Source organism: Trichosurus vulpecula, chromosome 3, assembly GCF_011100635.1.
Source record: "Trichosurus vulpecula isolate mTriVul1 chromosome 3, mTriVul1.pri, whole genome shotgun sequence".
In the NCBI taxonomy this organism is placed as follows: domain Eukaryota; kingdom Metazoa; phylum Chordata; class Mammalia; order Diprotodontia; family Phalangeridae; genus Trichosurus; species Trichosurus vulpecula.
Window position 1 is genome coordinate 110,931,548 of NC_050575.1, and position 18,521 is coordinate 110,950,068.

The 18,521-nt window shown below is 41.8% G+C and overlaps 1 protein-coding gene across 3 annotated transcripts in view; it reads right to left on the bottom strand.

Moving 5' to 3' along the window:
* TTI1 (TELO2 interacting protein 1) overlaps window positions 1–18,521 on the bottom strand; it is a 50,485-nt gene that overhangs the window by 21,526 nt on the left and 10,438 nt on the right. For 2 of the 3 annotated variants that reach the window (XM_036751722.1, XM_036751721.1), the window contains exons 2-5: window positions 9,820–12,158; window positions 6,047–6,253; window positions 3,979–4,127; window positions 2,925–3,065 (exon numbers count right to left, since the gene is read on the bottom strand). In XM_036751722.1, coding sequence (XP_036607617.1) covers window positions 2,925–3,065; window positions 3,979–4,127; window positions 6,047–6,253; window positions 9,820–12,130 — 2,808 coding nt within the window. In that variant the 5' untranslated portion in view covers window positions 12,131–12,158. The remainder of the gene's footprint in view (window positions 1–2,924; window positions 3,066–3,978; window positions 4,128–6,046; window positions 6,254–9,819; window positions 12,159–18,521) is intronic. The other variant, XM_036751723.1, reaches the window with a different exon arrangement.

The following is an 18,521-nucleotide window of genomic DNA, read 5'->3' on the forward strand; positions in this document are numbered from 1 at the left end:
GAGGAGAGGAAAAGAGAGAGAGAGAGGGAGAGAGAGAGAGGAGAGGAAGGAAGAGAGAGAGAGGAAGAGAGAGAAAGGAGAGGAAGAGAGAGAAAGGAGAGGAAGAGAAAGACAGAGAGGAAGAGAGAGAGAGGAGAGGAAGGAGAGAGAGAGAGAGAGGGAGAGAGAGAGAGGAGAGGAAGGAAGAGAGAGAGAGGAAGAGAGAGAAAGGAGAGGACCTAGAGAGGAAAGAGGGAGAGAAGAGAAAGACCGAGAGGCATAGGAGAGAGAAGGAGAGGAAGAAGAGAGAGAGAGAGGAAGAGAGAGAGAGGAGAGGAAGGAAGAGAGAGAGAAGAAGAGAGAGAAAGGAGAGGAAGAGAGAGAGAGGAGAGGAAGGAAGAGAGAGAGAGAGGAAGAGAGAGAGAGGGGAGAGAGAGGGAGAGGAAAAGAGAGAGAGAGGACGAGAGAGGAAGAAGGAGGAGGAAGAGAGAGAAAGGAGAGGAAGAGAGAGAAAGGAGAGGAAGAGAGAGAGGAAGAGAGAGAGAGAGGGAGAGGAGCAGAGAGAGAAAGGAGAGGAAGGAGAAGAGAGAGAGGAAGAGAGAGAGAGAGAGAGGGAGAGAGAGAGGAAGAGAGAGAGGAGAGAGAGAGAAAGGAGAGGAAGAGAAAGAGAGAGAGGAGAGGAAGGAAGAGAGAGAGAAGAAGAGAGAGAAAGGAGAGGAAGAGAGAGAGAGGAGAGGAAGAGAAAGACAGAGAGGAAGAGAGAGAGAGGAGAGGAAGGAAGAGAGAGAGAGAGGAAGAGAGAGAGAGGAGAGGAAGGAAGAGAGAGAGAAGAAGAGAGAGAAAGGAGAGGAAGAGAGAGAGAGGAGAGGAAGGAAGAGAGAGAGAGAGGAAGAGAGAGAGAGGAGGAGAGAGAGGGAGAGGAAAAGAGAGAGAGAGGAGAGAGAGAGAAAGGAGAGGAAGAGAAAGAGAGAGAGGAAGAGAGAGAGGAAGGAAGAGAGAGGAGAGGAAGGAAGAGAGAGAGAGAGGAAGAGAGAGAGGGGGAGGGGAGAGAAAGAGAGAGAGAGGAGGGAGGGAGAGAGAGAAGGAAGGAGGGAGGGACTTGGACTCAGGACGCCTGGGTTTGAGCCTTACTTTCATGTGAACAAGTTGTGACCTTGGGCAAATCCCTTCTCCTCTGTGCCTCAGTTCTTTTGTCCATCAAACAGAGAGGATAATTTCTGCCTCCCTGCCTCACAGGACTGTTGGGCAGGAAGCCCAGTGTGCTGCACCAATGTGAGCTTTAATCATTATTATTGCTCTCCCCTTCATTACGTGCAGTTTCTTTGCACGTCTCTTTTTAACCTCTCTAGCAGAAAACACACACACACACACACACACACACACACACACACACACACATGCATTGCTCTAGTGAAGGACTGAAAACAAATGATATGATAAATTTTCTTTAAGCTCTCCTGATTAATAATGAGCACACAGAATGGCTACTTGGGACAGATCTAGGCACATATTTGAGGTACCTCAACAGGGTAGCACAAAATGTCACAGGTGTACCAGTGTCATTAACATATTTGGGGGAAGGGGGATGAAGCAGTATCAGATACGGAACACAAATCACACAGTTCTGTTTTCCTGAAAGGTAGTGCAGTATAATGGTTAGAGCACTGGCCTGGTAGCCAGGAAGCGTCTCACCACGGATGCACGCTGGCTCTATGACCCTGGGTAAGTCATGTAACCTCACAGTGTTCTGAGCAACTTTCTGACACTACTGAAGAGAAGGTGCCAACCTGCTCCAATGAAGGAGTTTTCTCCTCCAGGAGTTCACTAAACCAATGCAATCATAGATCCAGACCTCTATTCCCTAGCCTAACCTGTTTTTCTGTCCTGTCCTCCTTTGCCATGATTGCTCTTGACAATATGGATACTTTTCATAAAGGAAAATCATCTATGAATAATAGCCACTCAGCAATACTATATATATTCCATTCTGAAGTTTTAGCTTTCAGAATCAGAGTAAATTAAAAAAACTACATTTATATTTTGGCTTAGTAAGTAGATGCTACAGACACACTAAAAACAATGTTAAAATGCTTCTGCTAGGCAGCCGCTGGTGTAGTGGAGGGAGTGCTAGGCCTAGGGTCAGGAGATCAGGAGTTCAAACACGACCTTGGACACTTACTAGCTGTGTGACCTGGGCAAGTCACTTAATGTATGTTGGCTTCAGGTTCCTCAACTATAAAACCATGATAATAAGAGTGCCTACCTCTCAGGGTTGTTCTGAGGATCAAGGGAGACAATGATTGTAAAGTGCTTAGTATAGTGCCTGGAGAATAGGAAGCACTTAATAAATGTCTGCAGCCTCCCTTCCTTCTGCTTCAAGAGCGAAGAAATCCAGGAAGTTCCCCAAAGAATAATAATACCACCTTATACTTCTCTATATATTTAACTTCTGAAGGTGCTTTCACACATATCTTGTTTGTTCCAACAATCACCCTGTGAGACAGTGAGGTCAGGAGGTATTATCCTCACTTGACATCTGAGGAAAAAAAAGCCTAGGCAGGTTAAGTGACTTGTTTCAGTTCACATGCTGAGTGAATGGCCTTTTCTCTTCCAGGCTGATGCTCTTTCCACTGGACCAGAGACGTCAAACACGAGGCCCTTGGACTGCATGTGGCCCCCAACACTTCCTGGTGTGGTCTGAACCAGATGACATGTGATTGGAATAAAATAAAAAAGTACAACAGAACAGAGATAACACTAATATATGGTTTTCTAAGTCAGCATGCAGCCTACAGGGATCCTTATGTATGGTTTGATGGCCCTTGTTTCGTTTTGAATTTGACACCAGTCGAACAGACCATGCTGCTCTAGATACAAGAGGCTTAACTAACTCTCCATCACTCAATAATGCCTCAAAGCTAGTGTTGGGGAGGTCAATACCATACCTTAAAGGCTCTGAGAACAGCCAGTGGGTCATCATTAATAAGTCGGTGCACAAGTGGCAGCCAGGCCCGATGCACCATGGGAAGTAGCTGGTTCTCATGGGACTGAAGAACAGTCACACACAGTTCTAACACATCCAGAACCTAAGCAAATAAAGATGAGAATGAGTTAAAGAATAGTGAAGGGTCTGAAAATGGAGACTGATGGAAACAAAATTTAATCTTAATGATTCTGAAAGGGCTGGGGTAAGGGGAAGGTGGAGGGCTGAGAAGGTAGTCATGGTGGCAGTGGGACCTCAGATTCTTCTCTTTTTTCAGTGCATGAGAGAACACATTATACTACTTTTCAGCCTGAAGTCCAGATTTAAGATAAAATTAGAGTTGTGGCCAACGGCCACCACAGACATGTTTTCATTCACATCTAGTCAATTCTGTCATTGTATCTGCTACACAAGGAGTTGCTGTGCACTGGCAAAGGGAGATTGAGAGACAAGTCAGAGTAATGGGTACAACGGCAAGGGGAAAAAGGTACAGCTGTTCTAAGTGTACTCATTTTAAACCCTCTTCATGATGGTGAGTATGGGGGCTGGGAGAGAGAACACAGCAACTATTAGAGTCTCTCATAAGAAGGAAAAGGAAAACACAGATAAGCAAGGACTGCTGGCAGGCATAAAAGAATGACCACTTTTAAAAACTTAAGAATGCTAGCAGAACCAAAGCTTGCATCTTGCGCTAAAATTAAATTTCAGAAAAATAAATGTTTTTTGAAATCTATCGCTTTCTATCCTTCTCACTTTCTCCAATTGGTTCTTTGAACTTCGTACAACTTTGTTGCTTCTTGATTCAGCGAGGACCAGCTCTCCTCTGGTAACTGAGCTGGCATGAACAAACATAATACCATCATCTCACATAAATTCCTCCAGGGCCTTCTCTTGGCCTCCATACATGGACCTGAAGATACGGGAGGCTGCTCTCTGATCAGAGCAGTCATTCCAACAAATCCAACCCTCTTTACATCTTGCAGTCTATAAATACAGAGTAGGCAAGGCACACTGACCTTCAGGCGAGTCTTCAGATCTTTATCAGACAGCAAGTGAATGCACCTCTCCATCACATCCTTAGCTATCTGGGTCTGCACTGGCAGTGAGGCTTCCACATCTGGAGAGACATCACTCATCTCTGCCTCAGGAGGGAGTAGCTGCTTCTCTGGAAAATAGGGCACAATTGGCAGCTGTGGAGAGATTTGTATAAACAACCAGGGCAGAGGCTCTCTGAAACCAAATTCAAGACTACTTTCCAAGGCAGTGAGTGGTCTTTTCCCCACTCCTAGCCCCCAATGACCATTACTTAAACAGTGAAGTTCAAAACTGATTAAAATCTTTCTTTAATATTTCTGAACATGTTTCCTCTGTTGTTAAAACAGGTAAGTCTAACAGGGCCCACATATGTCCCTTGTGACTGCCATGACAAACTGGAGACTAGAATGAATAATGATGATGATGGTGATGATATCTGACATTTATGCAATGCTTTACAATGTGCAAAGTGCTTTATATACTTTAATTCATTTGAGGTTCAGGAAAACTTTGTATTCCATTTTATAGATGAAGAAATTGAAATGTTGAGCGATTAAGTGATTTTTCCATAGTAGCACACAGAATAAATGTCAGAGACAGAATCTGAACTGAAGTTTTCCTGACTCCAAGTTTAGCCCTCTATAACTGCATAGTTTATATTCTATGAAACCCTTTAAAATGGTAAAGTATTTTGTATATATGGTTTTATTTGATCTTCTAGGATTTAAAAGGTAGAGCAGAAAAGACGTTAGGAATCATCTAGTCTAATTCTCTTATTTTACAGATCAGGAAAACTGAAGGTTTCCCAAGAGGTTCAGCAATTTGCTCAAGGTAACCTGGGTAGTATATACCAGAGCTAAGATTTGAACCCAGGTCCTCTGACTTCAAAATAAGCTTTAAAACAGTAATATGAGACAGGTAGTATGGATATCATTTCTATTTGACAGATGAGAAAACAGAGCCTCAGAGAATTTAAGTGACATGCCCAAAGTCCCATAGCTAGCAACAACAGGGCCTATACAATAAGCTAGGTCTGATTCCTAATCTGGGGCTCTGCCTGCTATACCAGAGAAATGTGTCTATACACAATTTAGATTTCTCACAAAAAGATACTTTAAATACTACACAGGTATGTGGTATAAACAAACCACCCCCACTCTGGCTGGATGCACATGATCAACCTTTTGTACAATGAATGCCAAAGTGTGTGACGAATGAGAACTGTGAGGATGGCAAGTTTTTCCCAAGAAGGATTCGCTGTTTAAATTCACCTATCAAAACAGCTTGATGGAAGGCTCTTGGTTTTTCTTCCTGGAAGGCTTTATTTATATGGCCTGTTTCTATCCAACATCTTTTCATTTCAATTGATCTATATCAATTGATTCATAACAATGGATTGCCTAAAAAGGTAGCTATTTTGGCAAGGTAGGGCAAATCATGACTGTGAGATATCAAGCCATCTTTCCCACTAAAAATGTTGCCAGTGGGGGTGGGAGGTATTCAGGAAAAGGGTAAGGAGGATGGAGGCTAGCCCAAGTAACAAATCTGAGAAGAAATAACCTAATAGATTTCCAATAAGGAAGCTTTGCCTTTGGAGGAAACCATGATTGAACTCTGAATAAATCACTATTTCGGTCCCAAATACTATTTGCAATGCTTTCCTGCTATTCAGAAAGAATTTGTTGTAGTTAGCTTTAATGAGTTACTATTTCCTGTTATCCATTAGATTTGATTCACCTAAGAGTTCCAGTATAGAGACTGCCAGAACATATTTTGCCTAGTTCCCACAGAACAAAGTAATTTGAGATTCAGTTTGATTTTAAATGATGCTGAGACCATCAAGCTCATTAATTTTTTGCATTTTAAACTTGAAGTTCTTTTAATTTATTAATCCTTCAGTGTGTGAAGATCTGGACCGAGGTCAGGGGGAGGGGAGCATGCAGGGCAGGAGTGGACAACAGTAAAAACAGGCTAGTGTCAAGCCACCTTGAATTCCCTTTCCCTTTGTGTTTTGAAATACTAACAGGAGGTTTCTTTTTTAAAAATTACCTTCGTTATCAGAATCGGAGACATTTCCATCTGCCACATCCTTATTTCTGAGGTAGTCCAACAAAAACTGTTCTATTTCTTCAGCAGAGGTGTTAAATGCAAATCCTTTCCCAAAAGTTGCTGAGCCTTGGTTTAAATCACATTTTTCCTTCCTGAAATTCTGCTCCTGGAGCTGTTTGTCATCTTTGGCCTGTGGGAACCACTGGGCTGAAAAGAAAGTATCATTGTGATATTTAGCAGAAACATCCACCAAAAAAGGTACGTAAGAGGTGTACTCAGGCCCTCAACACAGTACGCTTGCTTCACTACTGAAGAAATAGTGGGCAGGATAGATTATCTAGAGACAGACAAATATTCAAGGATTTGTTCTTATCAAATGCTTCCCCCGCCCCCACCCCAGACAGCTTACATTTCAGTAGAATATAAATTCCTTAAGAGGCTATTTAGTTTTTCTCTATCACCTAGTGACTAGCACACTGCCTAGCACACATGAAGTGCTTAATAAATGCTTCAAATGAATTGGTTATATACTTTTCTGAGACTCTCCCCTTTTTAACTCTTTTTCAATTGGTCTTTCCAATCACGGCATCTAGAGCTAAGACAGGCTTTGACAATCACTTAACCTGTAAAAACTTCATTTATTATTACTATGTACTCGCCTTCATTTTTTATTGATACATCAAGGAGAAAACCTCAGTGAAGTATTAAAAACTGAGGCTTCAATTTCTTCATTTGGAAACTGAGGGCGCTGAAGTAGATGACCTCTGAGGTCCATTCCAACTCTAAAATTCTATGTTCCTAATCTTTAAGGCCTACTTATATCCCTTTTTAATAAAGGGGGGAGGGAGAATTCACCAGGCCCAGGTTAGACCAGGCACAACATTAATTTTAGTCCATCCTTGACCCTAAACACATACACACATGGAGGCCAGACAGGGTATAACAATGAAGCACCAGTTCATTCTAACCAAACTCACAAGAGACTTGACTTCTTAATGAGAATATACTTTGCTTGTTTACATTGGTAAACGTAAATTCTATCTGGCAAGATAAACTGGTCATCTGTACAGAGCACTCCCTTCTAGTAGCTAAGCACATTCAGGAATACTACTTATTCAATAGTCAAAAGGCTTCTTGGTGAACACAGGCTGTTGCATATTCTTAAAGAGATATTTCCATCAAACTAGAGCAGTTTAATAAATTGCCCTTCTTCACTAAGGGATAGCTCTGCTGAAAGTACTGGTGCCATCTACAATCTTCTTGAAATACTGTTGATGTCTCTCTCTATAAGAATAATTGCTATTTCCTCTTTGTGTTTGGGGATATGGATCATCTCCCTAGTAGACTAGGAGCTCTATGAGGGCTGAGACAGTACTACATTTAGTCTTTGTAAAAATGGATGACATTATAGGCAGCACTTCAAGGTTGGACAAAGTGTCTTCTTTGCACAAATCTCATTTGATCTTCACAACAGCTCTGTGATGTGGTGTATTATCATGCTCAGCGGAGGAAACCAAAGCCCAGAAATGTTAAAGACTTGCTCAGTCACAGAGCGAACAAGTGGCATACCAGGGACTCAAATCCAGGTCCTCTGACCCCAAACACTGCTGTTTCCACTCTACCCTGCCACCTCTGTGCACAACGGTCTACAAACAGTAGATATTTAATACATTTTGTTGAAGTTGAAATAATCATAAAACATACTAGTCCCAATCTGCTGATCTGTTGATCTTGACACTTTGTCAGCAGTACCTCATTATTCCTCTTAATTCAAAACAGTTGTGGTCTGAGCAGCTTAAACTTTTGCTTGGGATCTTGCTGCTCCCTCTCCCCACCCCAATGTTATTTGCTTTTCCTAGTTGTTTCAGCCTCAGTCTTAACTTCTACTAATAATATTTCTTATGTTGGTTTTAAAACCTCAAAGCTTTTATTACAAAAAAAAAAGGCTTAGTCTTCCTATTTCAGAGGCACAACCAAAGACTCAGAGTTTAAAACCAGGGGTCTAATTCCAGTTCTGCTATGGAGAAACTTTAAGATTTGGGAAAAGTCAGTTACCATCACTGAGCCTCAGTAAAATGAGAGAGTTGGAATACATTATCTCTAAGGTTTTGTCAGAGACACATGACTGGAATAGACAATGCGGCAACAGACACTCGGACACCTGACAGAGAAGCAGAAACACAGGTTTTAGGCATGGTGTGATTGATGTTGGAAGCTACCGCTAATGTGAATAGCAAAAAGTCATGGCCAATCTTCATTGGGTAATGACCTCTCTCTTTTGAAACAGCATAATCTATTAAGATCAGCTAGACTAACAAAGGGCTAAAAATTTGATTAGGGTCTGGTTTCTGACCTGAATGTCATTAAGACACAGGAGTTGAGAGCTTTTGTTGGTGCAATCTCATGCAAGGCTAGGGCCTGGGGGAGAAATGGTGGTATAGCAGAAAGTGCTCTGGAGACCAGGGCTTGGACACTGGCTCTTGTCACCTACCAGTTATTTCACTAAGGCCAAGACACTTCAGGGCAGCTAGGTGGTGAAATGGATGGAGCGCTGGGCCTGGAGTCAGGAAGACTCATCTTCCTGAGTTCAAATCTGGCCTCAGACACTTACCAGCTGCATGATTCTGGGCAAGTCACTGAACCCAGTTTGCCTTAGTTTCCTCATTTGTAAAGTGAGTTGGAGAAGGAAATGGCAAACCATTTCAGGATCTTTGCCAAGAGTCCTAAAGAGTAGAACATGACTGAACAACAACACACTCACTCCCTCTCTGTGGGCCTGGTTTCCTTCTCGGCAAAAAGGATTGGACTAGAGAATTTCTAGAGTCCTTTCCATCTCTAATAGCATATGAACGTGCCTGGGAATGTTATTTCTAATTACCGAGGGTGAGAGACTGAAAAGTCTTCCCTGGGGACTGCCCTGCCGGGGTGTGTGTGTATGTATGAATGATGTGACACCAGGTTCTCTGTGATCTTATTTATCTATGGGAAGTGAGAAGAAACAAAGGAACTGGAATGAGCTGCTCACATCGTTTGAGGAGGTAGCCGAGGATGAACTATGGTCCGAGATGATGCTCTTTAAGCTTGTATCTGATGTACCTTTCTGGGATGGTGTAGATGGAACTAGCACTACAATGAGTCAGGACTGGTTCAAACTCTAGCTCTGTTGCTGAGTAAACTGTAGGTCTTTTGCCAAATCACTGAATTTCTCCGGGCCTTGGTTTCTTTATCTGTAAAATGAGGGGATTGGATTGGATGGTTCCTAAGGTTTCTTTCAACTCCAAATCTAGGACCTATGATGAACCTTGCCTTATCACCACTGCTCAACACCTGGGAATCCAGGAACAGGACTCACAGGTACCTTTAGGTTCTAACATTTTCAGGTCTTTGTTTCTAATGGTTAAAATGAGATTTCTGAATTATCCATAATACAGTATTCAATTATCCATGCTATTCCTATTACATCATTAGCACTGACACAGTCAATTTTCCGTTATCATTAAATAAAACAGCTAGTATTTATACAGTACTTTTAAGGTTTGCAAAGAACATTTTATATATGTCAATTCATTTGATCATTAGAAATCCAAAATAACATAACATAAATATGGCTTAACATGGTCTATTATTTTACAGATTTTGGTATATTTCTATTCAAATTATGTCCCTTAAATCATAAGTACAAACAGTAAATGCCTGGTAAAATGTGGCTAGGCTATCATAAAGGTATAGGGCTAGTTCCCTGAATTATGTACCAGAAAAGGTTTCCACTCTACCTAAGGCTGCCAACACTGTGTGTAGAACACTGAGGAAAGAGGCGGCCCTCTCATCATGAAACTGGTCCAGGCTGAACAGTACATCTTGAATCACATCTTCCACCAAAGGAAGCAAGCTAGCATCTGAGTTCTGGAACATAATTTCCAAGACTATTGGGGTATGAGAGGACAGTGCCATCTGATGAAGATTTAAGGAAATCTCATTCACTAAATAGTCAGCATTATGATTGATCAGGTCCTGGGGAGAGTCATAGGCACAGGCATGACAAATGTCAATCATGGTGCCGGTAGCCACCTGACTAATAAGTAGAGTTTTGTCTCCAACTTTTTCAAGCACTGGGTAGAGAGCTGACATTAAAAGCAAACGAAATTCTATTCCTAGCGCATGCGCAAAGCAGCCGATCCCTTCTAACTGGATGCATATTTGCCAGATGTTGCTATTCATAGAACAGACAGTGGGACTGAGCTCTGAAGATGATGGAAGTGGTGCAAGATGGCAGGTGTGAACACCAGATGTGATGGCCTGAAGGTCTGAATGCTTCATTGTTAACTCCTCTCTGTTTCCCTCAGCTTCGTTAGAGGTGACCAAATACCAGTTTCTCTGACTTATGTATTCCTCAAGAATGGATGTTATAATCTCCTTCAGTTCTTCTGCACTTGCTCTGCTATTAGTTTCACAAAGAACATCTACCTCTATCCCAGCAGCACCTGTAATTAGTTCATTAAGGATCATGGCGGCTTGCTTTCTGTAAATAACAGACTCATTGTACAGTTCTGTGAAGTGATCCACAAGCAGATAGAGATCCCCATAATAACCAAGCATCCGACATATCTGCCTCAATAGCAGGAAAATCCGCTCATCTGTGAAGAACCGAAAGTATTTCCTCTGGCTTTTGCTCTTGGATAAGGGTGGCTCTGACAATGAACTCGAGGATTCGGCCAATCTGTCAGGGCCCCAGCGTCGCTCTTCGACAATTTTCACATCAGCCACATCTAGCTCAAGCACTTGTATGAGTGCTTTGGACAGGCGATGAAGGTGGGCCACAGAGTGGAGAACAAAGTTAACTTTGGGGCCCAAGAGTTTCAGGTAACCAAGTAACAAGAGGAGAGTAGAATATTTGCCTTGATCATCCTGTGAACTCATCAGGCGGGGAAGGGCTGTTGCAAGAGAGTGCAGATTTTCTGACAGGATGTCAGTGAGTGCCCTGCTCTCAACAACTATCCTTTGATCTGCAAAATTCTTCAGAACGTTATTGCATCTGCTTTGGACATCAGGATTCTCATCATTTACCAAACCCACCAAAACCTTCAAAAGGTGGCTGACAGATTTCAACAAGGATTGTCTACACTTCAAAAGAAGATCCTGGACAAGTTCTATCAACTCCATCCTTGCCTTCCAGTGTGGATGAACTGAAACAATTTCGACTATTTTTTCAATAAGGACAGCTAACTTATCCCCAGTATTTTTAACCCAATTTGCATCTCTATGGACCATAAGTTCAGCTACCCTGTGTTCAACTGAAGGCTTCTCTTCATCTTTTGGAATTCTTGCTAATTGTTCATCAGCCATAATGAAGCCAACTGTCTTGTAAAAGACCTTTAAGGCAGATATGATGATCACATGACCTTGTTTAAAGTCTCCAGTGATAATCCTGGTCAATGTAGTTGATATCCCAGGCAAAAAAGAAGCTAACAAATCCCCAAGTTGTTTTGTCTCAAGGTCATCTAACAACTTGGGATGGTCCCGGCAGTCACACTGTAGGAGAAGAACTTGTAAACACTTTAAGGCAGAAGTTTTAATTTGCTTTGATTTTTCCTGTTCCACTAGAGTTAACAATAAAGATATAGCAAATCCTAAGTGGGGAAGAGTGTAAGGTTGATACAAGCTGAGGATTATGTCCCCGTAGGCAGAATGCATTAATGTATGGAGTCCTTGGACCACAGCCAATTTTAATTCTTCTGAAACAGGTGCTGGTTGCTGGGAATTGGGAGAAGACAAGCAAAGGCAGAGCTCTGAAAAAAGTTCTTGAAGGAGATCCTGTTTCTTTATACATGTTGTAGAAAGGATAAATGTGATGCATTCTACTACGCTTTGGACCAGGCTCTCTCTTTTGGTGCCTGGAGTCTTGAGGGTGAATCTCAAGGGAAAGAGGACATATTCTTGAAGGTCTTGAAGAGCAGAATCACTTACAACATGCAGTTTTGACTGAAGGCGTTCCACATTCTCCAATGTCTGTGTCTTTGTGAGCTGAACACAAACTGGGCGCAAAATGCCAAATGCTTCCTGGGGCGAATCAAAAACCGCCATCATTCAGAAGTCCTCTTCTTGAGAAAACTTCCTGTAGTCCAAAACAAGGAAATTCTTCTGAGTGAAACAAATCTAAATCCCCCTGTCTAAAAGGTTAAAAGAGGTGACTATGAAGTGATGGAATTGGATTTTAAATAAAATATGCTAGGACTTAAAAAGTTACAGTTGAGTGGGATCTCTCAAAAGTCATCTAGGCCAACCCCAACCCAAAGCATGAATATGTCTAAAATACTCCTAACAAGGAATCCAGTTCCCACTGAAGACCTCCAGTGACTGGGAACACCTTATCTCCTGAACCAGCAGCTCCATTTATAGACAGGGTCTTACTGTGAAGAAGCTATTCCCTATATTGAGCTGAAAGCTGTTTCCCTGTAACTTCTTATGTCCTCCTACAGCCAAATGGACCCCAGCCTAAGGTGTCTTCCACATGACAGCCCTTCTGAAACTTGAAGACAGCCATCTTGTCTCCCCAATTCCACTCTTCCTAATATCCCTCAGATTCAAACAAGGGTCCAATTTCCAATTTAACTCAGCAAACAACTGCTAAGTACTCACTATATGCAAGACCCTGTAAGCCACACTGGGGATATGAGGATGAGACACAACATAATCTTTGGCTTCAAGAAACTTACAGTTCAATGTGGGGGTCCTGGAGGGAGGAGTAAAACACATGTAAGTTCTACAAAAAGCAAAACAAAAATAAGTACAAAGAACAGATCAAGACAAAGTGCTATGAGAGACACGAGTAAGCTGAAATCACTTTCAGATGGCAGAAATGGGAAAGGAAGGGGGAAAAATCAGGAGAAGCCGTGCCTGAGCTGAGCCTTCAAGAAAGAGAAGAATTTCAACTGATGGAGACATGGAAAATTTCAGGCATAGAGTGACATACACAGGCATGCTGGTGCAAATGCACAGAGGTGGGAGAGAGTAGGATTAGATCAAGAAAAAACTAGTAGTCCAGCTGGATGAGAATATACAATGCATGTAGGAGAGGTATATGAAATAAGGACAGAGGGGCAGGATGGAACCAGACTCTAAGCTAAGGGCAGCTCTACCTCCTGGGGGAGACCTTTCCGGCCATCTCCTACTCTCAATTCCAGACACCATCATGGATTTGCTTGTGCATTTGTTGTGTTTATACTACTTCTGTTAACTCCCAGATTTCTTCTTTGCATTCTAAATGTCTAGCACATATTAGGGGTTTAATAAATACCTGTTGATTGATAGATTGACTCTGTTGGCAATAAGAAACCACAGAAAATTTCTGAGTAAGAGAGCGATGTAAATGGACGTGTGTCTTAGGGAGATTACTTTGTTAGTATTGGGAGGAATGAAGGCTGCAAGCAGGGAGAGCAGTCAGAGGCTGTTATGATACTGTCGATAAGGTATAATAAGGGCCCAAATTCAGTTCAGTTCAACAAGCATGGATGAAGCATCTACTGTGGGTCCAATCTAGTGTTGGGGCACTAGAGATGCAAAGACAAAAATAGTTCCTGACCTCAAGGAGCTTAAACATGTACACAGAGAAGTCAATAAAGAATATCTGCAAATTAACTACAAAGCGATTTTTGAGGAGGAACACTAATCACTGAGGGGGAATCAGTAAAAGTATGCCTAGTGCAACCAGTTGAGTTGAGCGTTGATGCAAGCTAGGAATTTGGGGGGGTATCAGAGAAGGAGTGCATGCATTCCAGGAGTGGGGGGCTCTTCTCTCTCCCTTCCATTCCTTATATTCATGCAGCTGCCAAGTTTTATTTTTGCCTTCATGTATCTTTCATCGATTTCTTTTCTCCACTCATGTAGGCACCACACTAGTTCAGGTTCTTGTCACCTCTCACCTATGTCTATATTTTTCTACTCAGAGCCCTTCCTTCAACTTCTCCCCTCTCCAATCCATCCTATACACAAATCTGACCTCTGAGGATGACTATAGGGTTCTGAAATTGGGTGACTGGAAGGGTAGTACTACAGAAATAGGGAAATTAGGAAGAAAGGTGGATTTTGGACATAATGAGTTTCATATGCCTGTGGAATATCTAGATGGAGATATCTAGCAGGCAGCTAGCAAAGTGGGGCTGGTACTGAAGAAAGGTGAGGGCTGGATATACAGATCTGGGAGATATCTCAAAGAGATGACAACTGAACTAACTGGAAGTTAGGAGATCACTGAGAAAGTGTAGAGAAGAGGGCAAAGAACAGAGCTCTGGGACATATCCAGGTATAGCCTGGGTAGGATATTTAGGATGATCCCAAAGAGGAGATTGAGAAGGAATGGTCCAACAGGTAATAGGAGAATCAGGAGAGAGCAGTGTCAAGAAAATCCAGGAAGAAAAAAGAATTCAGGAAGAGAGGAGTGGTCAACACTGGTAGTGTAAGTAGAAAGGAGGAGATGGATGCTAGAGATGTTGCCTCCAAAGCAGTCAACTTGGGGAGGATGTACCATACCCCGACACTGTCGCCATTGCTCAAAGCATTTCTGGACCTCCTCCTTTGGAAGGGCCTTTCACAAACAGAAGAAAAGCAGTCTTTATAGTAACTAGGCTCATACCTTTCTTTTGACTAGAATGGAACAATTCAATTGATCAAGAAACAATACACAAGCATTTAAGTGACTACTGTGGGTAGAGTGCTGTGTTAGGGGCAGGGAACCCGCTGTCCAGTAAGACAGTAACACAGATAAAATAATACACATGATACACAACATTACACTCAAGTACTTTACAGAGTTATAAAACCATGTGACGGAATGTGAGGTTCAAGGAAGAAGGTTCCCAGGTGATCATGGAAAGCTTTCTGCAAAGGTGACATATGAACTTGTACTTTAAAGGACAGATAAGAATTCCGCAGACGAGGAAGGCAAGGGAAGGCATCGAGGTGTCAAACTTGTGGCCCATAGGGCTTCATGGGCCTGTAAAACTCCCAGCACAGGTGAACCACATTAAAATGTAACTGGGAAATGTTTAACAAAATAAATAAAAATACAATACAACATAATGTTAATTTGTGGTTCTAGGTCAATATGCAGCCCACAGGGATTCATTTCTACTTGAGTTTGACACTGCTGCTCTAAACAAAGGAACATTCATTTGCCATACATAGGTTCAAATTAGTTTTGGCTAGTGCCATGGGTCAAATCCCTCTTTTAAAAAGTGTTTTTTTCCTAGCATCAAGAATATTCAAAAGGCTGTACTTCAGGTTTGTGTGTTTAACTCCATTCAGAAAAATGTAAACAAAACTAATAGGCAGAACAGGTTTACAGAGCTCCACTTACCACATGCAAAATACATTCACATCGCTAGTGTATCATTTGTGGTTAGAATTATTTGGTCATTGGGAGGCTGTAAATTGGGATTCTTGGATTCCTTACTGATCTGGCTCCAAATATTCACTGGAACTGAGATGACAACTATAAAAGGGTCCTGAGAAGGCTAATGCTTATGAGAATGACTGCTGATGGCTTAAGTAGGTGGTAAACGGTCTGAGTTAGGGTTCTGGTCTCAGCAGCAGCACGAAGGCCAGGCAGTCTCCCAGCTGTGACAGGTCCTCTGTCAGGGTCACAACAATAAACCTTAAGTCTGTATTCAAAGGAACAAAGCAATTCTTGCCTGAAAATATCTGCTGAAACTTAACCCAGTGCACCCTGGTCATAAGCTCTCCAGGAAGCTAACAAGGAGGGGTGAGACTGCAATGAGAGATCACAGTAAGAGAATACACTTTTCTATCTCGTCATCATCTCTTTCCTCTTCCCTGTAGCACAGCAGAGATAGAGTGAGGCCCTGGACCCTGATCTACATCACCCTCAGAGGCATATTTTATAATATATAGAGCTGCAAAATGAGTTTCATTGAGATGATGGTAGACCATAGAATCTGATAGGATTTAGAAGGGGTCTTGAATATTTTACACAGTAGAAACTGAGGCCCAGAGAGGGAAAGTAAGATGATCTAGGATACACAGCGAATTAGAGGCAGAGCAAGGACCTGAACCCAGGATTCCTATTTTCTACTTCAGTCCCCTCAGACTACAGAACACTACTTACATCTTAAGAGTCTGTGGTTATTTTTTCTACTTTGATCTTGTGTCACATATTGTTTTTCCCCTTAAGAGGTCTCCTTTTAGAGATCTAGTCTGATACATTTCATATTGACTTAGTTTCCAAATGTCTGTGGCAAAATGTGGAACTTTATTACATGGCCTTGGTTGCTAAATGTTTCCTGTGTAAGTTTCATCTTCACCTGATCATTTTCTCATCACTGGGGTCTTTGTGGAGCTGAACAGAAATTTTGGACAATCATTTAAACTTTATAAACTGTGAATAGAGGCTATTTAAAAACCTTTGGAACTGGTTTTCTTCCAACTAGTCTGAATTAGTTTGCATTTATTTATTTTGTGAGAGTGTAAACCTCACACTATCTGCATTCGCTTTCACTTATGTAGTTTTGTAGTTATTATGTAGTTAATTAGTCAAGACAGAATTAAAAGGGAACTATCTCACAGGGGAGGGGGAATGGCCTCAGGAAGTAGCAGATCTCCCCTCACTGTAGGTTTTTCAGTAAAAGGTGGATGGTTACTTTTCAGGGATTTCTATTCACATACAAGTTTGACTACATGACCTCAATCAAAGGTCTCCTCTAACCTGGAGATTCTTTTTTTTTTTGGAGGGGGGAAGGAAGGGCAATTGGGGTTAAGTGACTTGCCCAAGGTCACACAGCTAGTAAGTGTGTCAAGTGTCTGAGGCTAGATTTGAACTCAGGTCCTCCTGACTCCAGGGGCAGTGCTCTACTTACTGTGCCACCTAGCTGCCCCCAACTCGGACATTCTTTAGGGAGTGTAATTTGAATTAATCTGATGAGTGAGAAAATATAGTAGATTTAGAGTCAGGAGAAGTAGATTTTAATATATCTGCTGCAAAAATCACATAATTTTTCGAGTTGCAAAGCACCTTAGAGATTTAACTAGTCATGTAGTATTCAGCAAGTCTCTTAACTTGCCTGGGCCTCAGTTTCCCCATCTGTAAAATGGGGCTGGGCAAGGCTTGACAAATATTTGTTAAAAGATACTATTTTAAATAAGCTCCATTCAGAAGAGTCTACCCAATTAGGTGTGACAAGGTCTAGTACACAAAACAATTAACACGACTTTGTGTAACAAAATGATTCAAGATACCATACAGATAATAAGACAGTACCATTTTAGTACAAATAAAGGCTGTACCATATAAATGAGACCCCCTTGAAAAGGAAAAAAAAAACACACTGAAAACTGGTTATATAAAATTATTATACTGAAGACAAATACTGCAAAAGGTTTTTAAAATACTTTTTTCATTTCAAAAAGATGTTATTGTTTTTCATAATTGCTGCTTTCTTCACCTTTGTCATTTTGTTGTTCTTTTCCTGATGCTTCCACAATATCTTATTTTTACCACTATATACTACTACTAATAGTACAGTTACAGATCATAAAGAATATTGCTCTGGGACTTAAGGCTCACTGAATCCATTCCAGGATTCTGTACTGTACTTCCATTTATAATCAATTCGTGGGGATCTTGGCCTAGAGGATTCTCCCCAGTTTCTGGACTGGGCTCCATGGATACGTTTTAGGGGGTCTGTGAACTTGGATGGGAAAAAACATTACGTCTTTATCTAACTGGTTTTCACTGTAACCTTATGTATTTTATTTTTATGCCCTAAAAAACTCCTTAGGTTTTACCAGACCGATGAAATAATCCATAACACAAAAAAGTTTAAGAAACCCTGGTCTTAACCTTCAAAGAACTCCTGACATAGGCCGTGAGTCCCAATCTTCCCTGACCCGGAATTCAAAATTCTGCCACAGCCAAACCCTTGATTATCTGTTCCACTCTTCCTCCTACCATCACCTCTGTATCTTGGTGAAAATTTCTAGCACTTGCTTCGTTTTCTTCTTCTATTTAGTTTCTACACTCTTCAGATCATGAGAGTGTGGTTTCTTAGGGTTATTTATCATGGCAAGAGAATATGTGAATTAAAAAATAATACAGCAGGGCAAAGCAATTAATTAGAAGTAACCATAAAAACTACGGGGGGGTGGGGGTGGGGGGGGGTGGAGCCAAGATGGTGGCTGGAAAGCAGGGACTTGCCTAAAGCTCTCCTGAAGGACCTTCCAAACACCTATAAAAATGGCTCTGAACAAATTCTAGAACTGCAGAACCCACAAAATAGCAAAGGGAAGTAGGACTCCAGCCCAGGACAGCCTGGATGGTTGCTGGGTAAGGTCTATCACACCGTGCTGGGAATGGAGCGGAACAGAACCCAGTGTGGGCTGCGCTTGGACCAACCAGACAGGGAGCTGGACGGAAAAGGCCCTAGAACCCTGAATCAGTGAGCTGTAGCAGCTACCAGACTTCGCA